This window comes from Anopheles maculipalpis, chromosome 2RL (assembly GCF_943734695.1).
Source record: "Anopheles maculipalpis chromosome 2RL, idAnoMacuDA_375_x, whole genome shotgun sequence".
NCBI lineage: Eukaryota > Metazoa > Arthropoda > Insecta > Diptera > Culicidae > Anopheles > Anopheles maculipalpis.
This window is the reverse complement of record NC_064871.1, coordinates 55,502,603-55,515,608: the sequence shown is the minus strand read 5'-3', so window position 1 is coordinate 55,515,608 and position 13,006 is coordinate 55,502,603. Positions and strand designations below refer to the sequence as shown.

Below are 13,006 nucleotides of genomic sequence, written 5' to 3'. Positions count from 1 at the left end.
GAGTAAAGATTTGGTCGGTTGTCGATTTGCCTCCAATAAATCCAGCTTGGTAGCTTCCAACAAAATCTGTAGCAAGGGGCTCCAGTCTGCAGAAAAGTATTCGGGACAGGATCTTATAGGCAGCATTCAGGACTGTGATGGCCCGGAAGTTAGCACAGTCCATCCTGTCGCCCTTTTTGTACACCGGGTGTATGACACCCAGTTTCCATTCGTCCGGTAGTTGTTCCTGCTGCTGACTAACGTAGTTCTGTACTCCTCTGCTTCCTGTGCCTAGTTCGGTGTCTCCTGCATCTACTCCGTTAAGGTGTTTGTCGAAGTAGCACTTCCACCTGTTGATCACCTCTCGCTCGTCCGACAGGATATCTCCTTCCTCGCTGCGGCACATAGCGATCATGGGAGTAAAACCGCCCCGTGCCGCATTCAATATCCTGTAGAACTTGCGAGTTTCCCCCGGCTGGGATAACTGTTGCTGTTGCTCGTACGACTCTTCGAAACTCCGCTTCTTGTCCTGGAAGAGCCGGATCTGCTGCCTCCTCAGTCGTCTGTAGTGCTTCACGTTCTATCGGGTCTCGCACTGGAGCATGCGGGTACGCGCTGCGTTCTTCTAGGAATGTTTAAACTAGCATCTCCATTATTTTCACAAAAGTTTTTTGTTCCATGCTTGTTCCATGCATGTTCCATATTTTAAAAACTATATTCGCCTCAACATTTAAAATTAAATAAACATAATCTTGTAAATCATCCATATTGTCCAATTCAGCAATAGTTTAAATTTAATATCTCATTTACAAGGTTCAAATAACTATGAAATTTCTCTCATTTTCAGTAGCACATTGAACAACAATGAATAAATTATTATACGCTTATACCTCTGTTTCTAACAAGATGTCTCATCTCTCCGATACAATGGCTCTTTAAAGCGGTAACTTGCATTCGTGTGTTCATGCCTCGTGTCATTTATGATATTGAAAACTTCCTTCCTCCTCATGAACATCTTCGCAGAGCATAGCAAAAAAAAAAAATCGAAAACTCCGCAAAATCCCGATAAAAAGTGACATCGGATATGAGCGCACAATCTGAGTCCTGCTGGCCTGCTGATCTCCCACTGATTGTACTCTATTTTATGACTTTGGTAAAAGTTGCCAACCGCCCCCAACGCGAAGGCAAAAACCGCAAATGTGAGGAAAGAAAGGAAAAAAAATTAATAGGATAAGAAAGAGAGAAACCAACCCAGAAACAACGGTTGATTGCGGGCTTCCGGAATGACCCGACTTAAGATGGATGAGGCTTGAGAAAAAAAAGTAACCTAAAGCACACAGGAACGAACGAAAGTGGAGCAAATAGTGACAAGGAGCGGAAAGCAGAAAATGTGCGCACACACACACACACAGGCGCGCGTACACAGAAAACAACATTATTAAAACTTGCCCGCCCCTGCAGTGCAAGAGAACGGTCCCTTCCAATAGCAAGAATATTAGTTTAGCAAGTTCCATTGTGAATGGCGGGAGGGCGACGAGATGAGCGAGGATAGGATAGGGGTTGGTATGCAACCGGAAGCGGAACCAGGAAGGATAAAGAAAGCTACGGCTTTGATCGTTTCCACCGAACAAGCTGAGTACCGGGAAGCGGTGGCGGTTCCGATGGGGTGGTTCTGAGGTTCTTTATCGAAGTTCTACGATGTGGTCTAGGGAATTGATTGTTAGTTTTCTCTAACGACGAGCGAGAACTCCAATTTAGTTGTCACAATCAGTTATGTCGGTGACTAGCTCATTCGATATGACGGCAGTATCCGTACGTCCGTGTGTCGGTCTGTGGTTAATTACCACAGAAGGTAGAACCTTACTTGATAGTCCTGCCGTTCTTGAATGAGTAGCTTTTGGGAACAATCCCCAGCCCTGGCAGGGAGCAGTCCTAGACTTAAGTTTCTCTTTTCAAGCTGCCAGCATCCGAGACAAACTTTATCCAGCATTTTCGATCAGAAAAGATATTTTTTTTACTACTTGCAGAAATTCAATTGTTTCTCTTTGCTAGTCTACGTATAAGTTCAACTCTTCCAAGCGAATGACTGAACCCTATCCCTATCCCTGCACCACGTTGAAAGCTTTCAAAGGATATTAAGTAAACGGAATAGCCCAAGTATGTAAATGTTGCTCATAATCATTACATACTTAAGCAAACTTTCTCAACATTCTGCGATATTTCTCATTTCTTCATTAGGATTGTTTATCCTATCGTCTAGTTGGGGCGGGAAAGCTTCCCAAGCACCACATGCTTTCGCCTCTTCTTCTGCTAGTCAACAACCATTGCCAAACTTGCCGTGAACAAAAGTTTCTCCCTCAAGAACAAGCTGATGAAGAATAAATAATCGTCAAATATTTACAAGCTGTCGGTGAAAGTTTTGCTTCAATATACTGCATGCCCAAATACGCAGCTAGAAGGCAAATTGGACCTTATTCTGAATTGCTCCCGGTTTGATTGCTTCGCCGGTCTCGTTGTTTGTTATCTCACTAGTATAGAATGCAAATGTAGCGTCTGGCCACTTAGCAAGCGCAACCAATGGGATGATTGGGTTGGGATCTTGCTGACACCTTCACTATAGCTTTAGAACGGTAGGTGTAATTGAGCGGCCAGATGTGATGATGCCCTTACCATTCTGAATGGTGGTGCGTACAATCAACAGTGGTTTCCCGGTGCTTCGACAGTGTAAGTCAACGTCAAAAAGGGAGTAGAATTCCCATGATAAATTTATTCGGGCTGTAGATACGATCCCTTTTAGAAACGTTTTACTACATCGCCACTAACACCGGTCTATTGTGCGTTCTTCTCTTGGTCTCTTTATATGCCTAAGACACGAAATAAGATAATATTACCGAAGCCAACATACTCATCCCCGTGTGTATGAGTTTATGGATGCTTGTTCATTGAAAAATAGTAGTAAGGAGCAACGGCGTTCAAAAGGTGTGGAAAAAAACCATGAGCCCCACGAGAAATTGCTGCTCATCCATCATCTCACACTGGGACGTTCCACCATTCCACACCACCCTGCGCGTTTTGGGACGATCCTCGAGTCTTTCTCTCTTTCCCTCTCTAGAGGAATCTTGGGATGATGATTCGAGGATGTTTGAAAATAAACATACTTTTACCGCGCAAAATGCTTCACATTCCTTCGCCCCTGTGCCTCAATGGTTCCTCGTTCCTGTTTCCGCTGAGGACTTGAGTGGCCGTAATGATTCGAAAAAAGGGCCCTGACGGTCCGAGTGGGTAACTTTTCCAGCGGATATGCGAAATCGCTACACAACACCCACAGGACAGGATTCTGCATATGGCTAAAGAGTGTTGGCGTGAGGCTAGCACACTGGTAGAAGTTTTAAATAAGAACACGATGCTTTTGAAATGAACACGTAGCCCGAAGGTACACGCATTCGTAAGCACGGGTTATGCCAGGGTTGCGAATGTCTTGGAAGGAAGCTTTTAAAACTCTGCATAAATGCCGTTAAACATGGCGTACAACAACGGCACAAAAATGCATTCCGAACGGCAGAGTAAAGAGTGAACGCAAGATGAGGGGTGTCGTAGGAAGCAATCTACTCACTTCCTGCACTTCATTTGGAGAAAACGATGGTGGAGAAAGAAACTTTTACTTTCTCTTCTGTGCTGCGCTACAGCCACGGATCCTTAAACCGGAGATCCTTAATGGTGTTTCGTGTCCGTTTCCATTTCTTCCTTGCTGTGTGTTGTCCTCGACAACCCATTTGTAGAATAAATAGAAGGAAGATTCGTTTCTGGAAGTGCAAACTACCAAACGTATCTGGAGATGGTTTTTTTTTTTGCGGAAATGTTGGGAATTAAATTTTAATTTTAATCTTACCATCTGCCTCACTTCCAGCATGCATGATGGAGCGGCTGGCCTATTTCGGTGAGTGAACCGCGGTGGAGTCTGTGTATAGCAAACAGGCTCGCGTATACTGTATTTACCGTTGCACACGTGTGATGCAGTGCATAAAATGGGCAAAATCTGCATTTCTCCTTGTTTAAGGCTCACGTGCCATTGTGTTGCTGTGCTGTGTCAATAGAATTTCGCTTTGTTGATTTGTTTTCGCTCGGTGCAAATGTTTGTTCGCACGGTTACAGATTTCATGGATTTTCCACGAATCAAGCCGAATGTGAGCTTGGGGAATGAATCTTAAAAATTCCCTAGAACAAACAACGTTTTATTACGTCCGCGTAAGTAAACAGTTGTAGTTATTGTAAAACTCGAATGTTAGAGAAACGTGTCAAAACACTACGAATCTGTATGTCGACGAATCACGTTGAAGTTCCCAGTGAAGCTTCCAACAGGGGCAAAAATTTGACGAAAGCTTTTATTTTACCGCTTACATATATTGCGATAATCAACTGAAAACCTTTGTAGAAGTAGCGATAGGTGAAATTGAATGCCAGTTTTGAATAATTTATTGAAAATGGGCCTGATGATGATGATGAGATTGTAGTACTAGGTTAGGCTCGATATTCTAGCCTCTATGAACAAGAAGATAAGATAAACAGGCTAGAAAGATCTTTTGGATTGGCGATTCATAATAAATCGATGATACTTATAGAGAATTAGATATCCAACAATCATGATTGTTAACATTTTATCAATACCTTCGAGACACAATCATCACAGTGCCTTCGAATTATTATCGCCCTCGTACTCGTCCAACACGAAGTCCTAGTGCCATTTTTTTCCTCTTTCGACAAGGTTTGAGAGAGAGACTCTTCCGGTAATAGGGCAATAGGCAATAGGGTGAAGAGATTAAGTCCATCCCACAATTTTACCTCGTTCGCGATGCGTTTCTAGGTATTGCTATATGTAAGCTGTTGCTCGTGTTGAAAGTTTCTCGTGAACTCATTGCTAATTTACCAGCCTAAAATACTAGCTAAGCATGAAGTCAAGAAGCCTTATCGTGTAATTCACATTATGGTTGCGGCTTCTTTTTAGCGTCCTGCCTATACTGACTCACTGACAGGGCGGCAGATACCTCAAAGTTTAGCAACCAGAATGAGACGAAGGATGATACGCTCATTCATTCTCTTACTCGTTTGACATATTGCGCCTGGGATCATCTGTCGACAAGGTTGCAAATCGAGTTACTGACACGGGATATCTCGTGTCATGTCGGAGGATTTTCCACCAAAGTTCGTGGTTGGTATGATAACGAAGAGAAAAACATTCTGTTGAATATCCGAGGGTTCTATGTGTTTCTTTAGCTTTCAACTCTTCGCAAAGCAAGTGTGAGCTAACTGCCTTTTCAATGGCACGTGTTTACACGTTTGGTAAAGATGTACGATTTCGATAAAGAGAGCGAATTATGTACTTCTAAAAATAGCTGCATACTGATAAAACCAAGGAAGAGAGCATGTTTTATGGCAACCCATCCATCGGACGGGAAACACGGTGAGTACTTTAAGCTTCCTGATTGAAAGTGGGACACATTTCCTGCTAAGACGTAGATGTACTTTCGGAGTGTGTGTGTGTGTGTGTGCGATAAGTTTATTCGATCGACAGCTTATCGGTATTCCGTGTCCGGTCAGAAGAAGGCTTCCGGTTGCGATTGTTGTCGCTTGAAGCAACTCTTCACCTTTTCCGAAACCTCTCGTTCGTTTTTGTTCAACAGCTGGCGTCGTCGAACGACGCACTTTTCGAACTTGTTCACATGCTGGGTAAACCTGCTGGACAGGTAGGTCATTTTGTTTGCGAACCGTTGCAGTGCGTCCGTTGTCCCTTTCGCTAGATTCGCAACGGCACCGCCCGTACAGGCAAGAAAGCTACGCCCGAAACCGGCATCTCGGTCGAGACAATCGTTCATGCGGCTGTACGGTCCGTTCATCAGCTGTTGCGCTTCGTCTATCTCGCGCCGCTGCTTGGCCAAATGTTCCGCTAGTTTGTCGTGGCATTCGTCCACGTTCTCTCGCAACTGGCGCTCGTACTGGTCGATCTGAGAGTGCAGTAGCTGCATGCAATGGTTCTCGTCCGGCAGACACACGTCCCGGTACTCCACGAACTCGTTCTGGAAGTGGTTGCGGATCTGCTCGTTTATCTCATCCACTTTGCGCTTCACGGAACGCATCGTCTTGTGGCGCAAGTGTTCGAATTTGGCAATGGTGTCGCGGACGTATGCTTGCATGTGATCCTTTACCATCGTCAGTACGCTACGGACTTGCTGACCGATCTGGAAGAGGTTAACGCTAAAGATGCCCGTCCTTAGCTTCGCGAACATTTCGCTCAGATTAGGTTGGGTAATGTTTTGCACTTCCATCAGTGGACGGACGGTCTCATTTTCCAGCTTCTCGTGCAATTCTAGAGGGTCGGTCGGTAGGACCTCCTCGACGCAGCTTGTTGGTTGTTCCGTTCGGATGTCTTCATCGTCGTCCGATAGGTCCTCCCGTTCGTGCGCTTTTTGGTTTTTCTCATAACTGCCATCGCTAAATTGCTGCAATAATATCAGTTGAAAAATGTGATACTATTTGCCGTAAAAACCCTTCCTTCCCCAAAAGGCGCCCCCGCTTTGCTGACCTCAAATATGTCGACGTGTTTGGCACCTGTCACTTGTGGCAAAACCATCAATTCTAGTGTTACGACTAGAGCTACCACTAACCAGACCTTTCCGTATCTCATTTCCTCGATCGTAAGCAGCAACTCGGTTCGAAACGTACTCTTCAGCAATGTTTAGATGTCCTGACAGCTTCCGGACGTGTTCCGTGTTCGTTTCACACTAGCCAGCAGGTTCTAGACGTGTCAGACTCGGGGTGCGGTAACCACCATATTACCCTCAGGCCAACGTCAACAGCTTCGATAGTCGCGTTCGCTTGGACAAACCATACGTTGGGACAACCGCGGACATTGTGCACACACATTGACAACTGCGCAAATAGTTGCTCACCGTGTTGATGCGGTGATGCGTTGTCCATCCTCATCTGCGATATCGCCCAGCTTGTATTGACATTTTAATCGAACCCCTCCTTACGATTGCCAAACGTTTTCGCAAACGTTCCCACACACTATGCGGTTTTGTGTGTGTTCGTGTGTGTGTGTGCGTGTGTGTGTGCTTATCGTGGCTTGTGGATAACTTCATTGGCCACCGCCAGCAACAGGCTAGTTTGGTGGCGGTTTGTGCTTTGGTTTATCGATAGCCGCTCGCCGAAGCGAAAACAGCACACCGTGCCCACCGGCAAAAACCAACAAACTGACGGGAAACAATTTCAACTGTCACCGCAAAATGAAGCTGCCATCACACGACCAAGAAGGTGCCGTTTGTTTTCGATACGCGTTCGGAATTTATTTCCCATTTGGCGCAAACATCACGCCGACTCTGGCGGGCGGCGAGCGTTCCGGCACTCAATGAGCGAGTGAGTGAGCTCGTTCCAGCTTTGATTTGTCACAGTGTGTCTGTGTCGTTAAACCGCGTGGGCAGGTTTTTCGGACGAATCATTGCGTAAGGTTGACCGGCTCGACCGGCATTTTCGGTGCACTTGTGTAAAAGAAAGCACCAAATGGAAATGGAAACAATGGCCTCGCGGCTGTGCCCCGATCGTGACGACAAAAGGTGTCACCAGGGTGGTGAAGAAAGTTCAGTTTCTGGAATCCAATTACATCGAATCGAACTGAACAATTCAATTTCCGGCCGTCTGTCGAGAACCGAGTACCATCATCCCTGCAGCACTACAGTACAGTGCGTGCCACAGCAGCAATGAAGGAGTTTTCGATAGGAATAATTTATTCAGAAATGTTGTGATTTATGGATGGCCCTCCGGGAGATGGTGTGGGGCGAACATGGGCCCCCAGGATGTTTGGCATCGCTTATGTTCGATTGTGGTAGTGTGGCGGCACCAACGCACAGCAGCCTTTGCAGCTAATGGCAAGGTTCACATCCGAGCTGAGTGGAATTTATTTGACAAGCAGCAGCAGCAGCAGCAGCAGCACCAGCCCTTCAGGGAGCGTTCTCAGTGAGTCGCCAAGAAACGTGACCTCGGCCACGTTGTGTAAGTGTTGATTTATCATTTCTCCGACAACCATTTATGTTGAGACTTTCGCTAATGGTCTGACGGAAAAGCCGGCGACACTAGCAGACGCACCCACATTAACCAACAAACACATACATACTCACACCGAGGTTTATAATCTAATGCAAATGAACATGCTCAACATGCTGTGCGCGGTATTACAGTGGCCCGGTGCATAAGCATCTCCTCTTCCGAGTTCCGAGTGAGCAAGGAAGGATCGCTCGACACATACAGACGGTGAGGCTTCTAATGAACTCGCTAACACACCATTCCTCTCATGGCAAATATCTGCTTAATATCGTTCATAATTCATGCACATTGCCAAAGTATGTAATTATGACTCTGTTCGGGGCATACAGGCAGTACAGTAAATCTGGTTCAAGCTTACTCAAAGCTCTTTCTAAGCGTGGCCTCCTCATCACAGCAACTGGTTTGAATCGCTCAATTACATGTCAACGGCTCGGTGGTACTGCTGCTGTACTTATGATGGTGAAGGTGGCCTTCAGCAGAAGGGGCACACAAATTATCATTCGGATGAGCTCATATCTGGGATGGTGCGCTCTTAAACAAACCAAAAAACACAACACACCACATATCGACACTGCCTTGCTTACGCTTGGATTCTGTTTCAATAAACCATCGCACGTCGTTCTAACGAAGGGATTCCATCAAAATGTTATGCTAACGATACAACGCCTCGATGATGTTTGCGTTTCCACGTGCCTTCATTTACCGGTACGTTACCCGTACAGTTTGTACTACCCTTAGGGCCCGCGGACAGCAATGATCGGAATCAGGGATGGGAAAAAGATTTCACAGCTTATGCGTCCCCGTTCGCAGCGGCGGATGTCCTCGAAGACTCGTAAGACACGGCCATTAATAAGCGAGACACGTTCCCGTGAACCTATCGTGTCGGATCAGTTGAACTGGTTGTTCCGCCTTACTTTGGTAGCACACGGGACGTTGGCTTGGCATCACGTGGACAACTACACTCCGCTTCCTGGTAGATCGTTTCATGTGAGCTATAAAAATGATTCTTTACATCAGTCCCATCTGCCCATTTGCTGCACGGAGCAGCTCAACATGGAAAACACTATGGGGACCATTTTCTTGAGAAGCTAACCCAACCTTGTTGAGAAACGAAATGAAAGAAAGAAAGTGTCCCCCGAGAATGGGAACACAACGCCACAAAACGCCCGGTCGAGAATCCTTCCAATTAGTAATGTGGCCGCGCTGTAAGCGTTGCGGGATCTTTGCGCTGTCAAGAATCTCAATGAGATCGGCCATCGCTCGACTGTCTGCGTTTCATTGTAATTCTACGGTATCAATTTATTGCTCCCCCGTGAAGTCTTAGAACGTTAGACCGAAGATGGCCGTCTGCCACAAAGCAGGCTCGAATAGGTTGCGAGTGTCGGGGTTATGGGGTCGGTGCAAGTGCTCGATTCTGAAGCACCGTAACCTTTGAACTGTACGCTGAGGTGGTTTGCATGGGGCAAGAAAGGCATCGCCCCAAAAGGAAGAGAGACCATTAATTCTTCTCGGTTTGCATTCACTTTGTTCACGTGTTTGGCGTTCGACGCCCCTCTTAACAACGGGAGCCAAAAAAAAAAAAACATTGACACTGTACAAGATTAAACCTCTTTGTGTGGCGAAGAAAACTCCTGCCTCCCTACCCGCTTTACATCACACGCTCGGTTTTCATTCATTGTGGTGCGGTGTCGGAAGCTGAATCTGAACTGACAGCAAAAAGAGACAAGCCGTCAGGACGGACCAGCGGCATCACCGACAAGTAGGTGCGAGGCTTAACGGAACGAAAATGAAAGTAGACATGGCCTATACTCGCACTCGACCACACTTTCCGGCCGGGTATCGTGAGCTTTAAATCTAGGTGTACGGGTAATGTATTCAACAATACCCAAAACCGGCGCTTGAGAACGAACGATGGGAAAAAAAAGGGAAACGGCGATAAAGAGGCCACTGGCAGCATTGTGTCGCAATAGGGAAGTTTTAGCTGCTGAAGGAGACACCTTAATGTATGCGGGATACAGACGACTCATGATATTTAAAGCAATGTATGTACGTACGGCAAACAGGTAATTGCGTATTCGAATTTTATAGAATCATTTTGATAACAAAAAAAAAAAAACGATGCAAACCCAATTTTCTAGAATGCGATGATCGCTGTGGTACTTTCAATTTTCATTTGCGTAAAATAATTAAATTAGGTTCCACGTTGAACTGATTGGATTGCAATGGTAATAAAAAATAGGATTAAAAATGATATGCTTTCCAAACCTACCCACCACCCCTAGCCGAGCTGCTGAAATGTGGCTCTGTTATGTTACCGATAAATAAGCCAACTCATTCGTCCCTTGCGCCCCTGTCAATCAAATGCCCCATGTCAATAGAATCACTTTCATCGAACCATGTCGCAACACCATTCACCAGTTTGTCCCGCTTCTGGCCTCATAAAGCTCCATGTATCAGCCTCCAGTCTCGATGAACAGCACTGCAACACACTGAAGCTAGAGGAAGCGCTATGACATTTAATTAAACGCGACATCCGCTTGGAGCAATCTAATACCGATAATGCGCTTTTGATGAGTTGTACGCAAAGTGCGAACTCCACCATACACACACACACACACCTACGCGCTGGTCCAATTCCCACGCGATGATTCTGATCTGAGTTCTGAGAAGCAGCCAGTTTCTTCCCATCCATACCCGGAAAGGATGGATGCGTAATAAAAGCGAAAATTTTCAATCAATCGTATTGCGTACACATCAACTGACAGAAAGCGTTTCTTCGGCAACGTGTTCAGCCGCGGTACGAATTAAGCTTTCGTACTCCCACGAGTGCGGATTATGTTCCGATTTGCGAAAGATTAACAGCAATATTGTCACGCCGCGTACGATTGAACGGCGAACAATGGTGCGTGACACGTGAACCATCAGAAGTGGAAGAACTGAACACCGAAGTACGAATGGGGACGCATTTGTGGTACACCGACGGCACGATAGGATGATTACTTGCGGTTTTATCAGACTTGTGTGGAAACGCTAGCTAACACACCAATTAACGAGCTTTTGTGGTTCTTCTTTGTGAGGCTGACAGGTGGTGGAAAAGTTGCAGGATCCTACAAGCAACATCAAGCCCTTCTTACCTTATGTAACGCTACCCTGAAGGAGTACGAAAAGCGCGAAAGTCATAATGCCACAATAAAACGACAATGAACCAGATGATAATGTTCTGAAAGACGACACACGCACAAAAGAAGCCGTACGGTCGCAGGTGAAACGATAATGATCATTGTTAATGGGCTGAGAACGATAAAGAGATTGCTGTTTGTCGCATCGTAAACATAGCACAATTGTTCGACGGCAAATAATTGCTCACCGATGCGATAACAATGCTCGAAAGACAATAGATATGTGGTCGCTCTTCCATGTATTGCCGTTTCGTGTCGAAAATAAATATGTTCTACGTCCATGACGACAGTGAGATATAGTAATTGTATCTAATCTTTAACATAATTTAGATGCAATGGGAATGAAATTTCTACGAAATCCATCATGTCTCCAACACCTAAGGTGCTTGTAGGTACTATCAGTTCTTATTAACATGCACATTAATATGTATAAAATTATATCAAAGCATTGTAATTCATCCCTTTTTATTACAGCACAAAGCTTACACGTCCTGCTTGATCGCTCATAAATCATACATCTGACCTGTCATATTTTTAAACGTCAAAGTGACACACAAGAACAAGGTAACTAGCTATATTTGACAAGGTAGCTATAAACTCGCGTTTACAGCAGTTTTGTTGGTTTGGTGGAGGCTTAAGCCATGTCTGCGAATATGCTCTGAATATGATGATGGCTAAATTTTACGGATCTCCCGAACTAGAGATTTCATGAAATGAGGTTCGCTTAAGACTCTCAAAGACTCTCTAGAAAATATATGAAACCTAAATAGTTTGGTTGCTCTCTGGAGCACAAAACTGTTACAAAATACGTCAAGAATATTTGCTATTTCCTAGTACTTTGTCTTCAATTCTACAATTGTCAAGGCAAGCTCCGCGAGATACATAAATTCAGTAATTCTGAACTGGGTCTGGGTTCATGATTTATTAGTTATAACATGTCGAGAAATGCATTGCTTTATCAAAAGCATCGCTAGGGACTTTAAAGTTAAAGAGACTGCACATCTGCAATCTGCAGATGGAGCTTGTTTAAATTACTTTAGGGAATGTATCGATGCAACATCCACTAATTGACGGTGGAAAATTAGACAATGCGATCCCTAACTGAATGGATTAATTAACTGATTGGAAGTCTTGAAATCTTGACAAAAAAATCTGATAGCTTCGATCCTCCAATTATCTCGTTGCAATGGCTATTACTACCCCCCGAATTTGATTTCCTAAACAGCTTAAACTAACTTTGTTTTCCATTTAATGAAGCAAGAATGTGCTTGCAAAAGAAAATATATCTTTCAGCAAACAATCGCAACCATACCATGGTCGCTGTAGAATGTCGTAGAATGTCAAAGGGCAAGCATTTAATAATTGCTCGTCCATTTATGAGACCAACACATTCCTTTCAAAGGAAACAGTGTTGTAGTTGCTAGTTGTACAACTCCATTTGCTCGACTTGACATCATACATCAATGGCAATGTGGGAGAAATAAATCTACCAATGTAACAAATCAATGTAACATCCTCAGAACCGATTCCGCACCAGCTGGGTTGAGAATGAGAACTGGAATGCCACCATCCTGCACTGACAACTTCTCGGGACCGTTCCACGCAGCTACAAGCGGCAAAAATGCAGCAAGTGCAACATACGGACAGCGATTACAGTCGCAGAGGTTCTGTGAACCGAGCCAGCCTTCAAGTTCTCGTTAGTTAAGTGCTTGTAAGCAGACAGATTGAAAACCCATCTGAGTCACTACGACCGA

The 13,006-nt window shown here is 44.9% G+C and overlaps 3 protein-coding genes across 3 annotated transcripts in view; all 3 read right to left on the bottom strand.

Annotated features, from left to right (window-relative positions):
- LOC126558569 (annexin B10-like) overlaps positions 1-13,006 on the bottom strand; it is a 292,795-nt gene that overhangs the window by 69,428 nt on the left and 210,361 nt on the right. The gene's annotated exons all lie outside the window — the stretch shown is intronic.
- LOC126557740 (regulator of G-protein signaling 7-like) overlaps positions 1-13,006 on the bottom strand; it is a 279,291-nt gene that overhangs the window by 80,134 nt on the left and 186,151 nt on the right. The window lies entirely within an intron of this gene.
- The window catches only part of LOC126558508 (uncharacterized), a 246,009-nt gene continuing 238,562 nt past the window's right edge, over positions 5,560-13,006 (bottom strand). Inside the window, exons 2-3 of the mRNA XM_050214532.1 lie at positions 6,557-6,663; positions 5,560-6,473 (exon numbers count right to left, since the gene is read on the bottom strand). Of these exons, the coding sequence (XP_050070489.1) occupies positions 5,571-6,473; positions 6,557-6,658 (1,005 nt within the window). The 5' untranslated portion in view covers positions 6,659-6,663 and the 3' untranslated portion in view covers positions 5,560-5,570. The remainder of the gene's footprint in view (positions 6,474-6,556; positions 6,664-13,006) is intronic.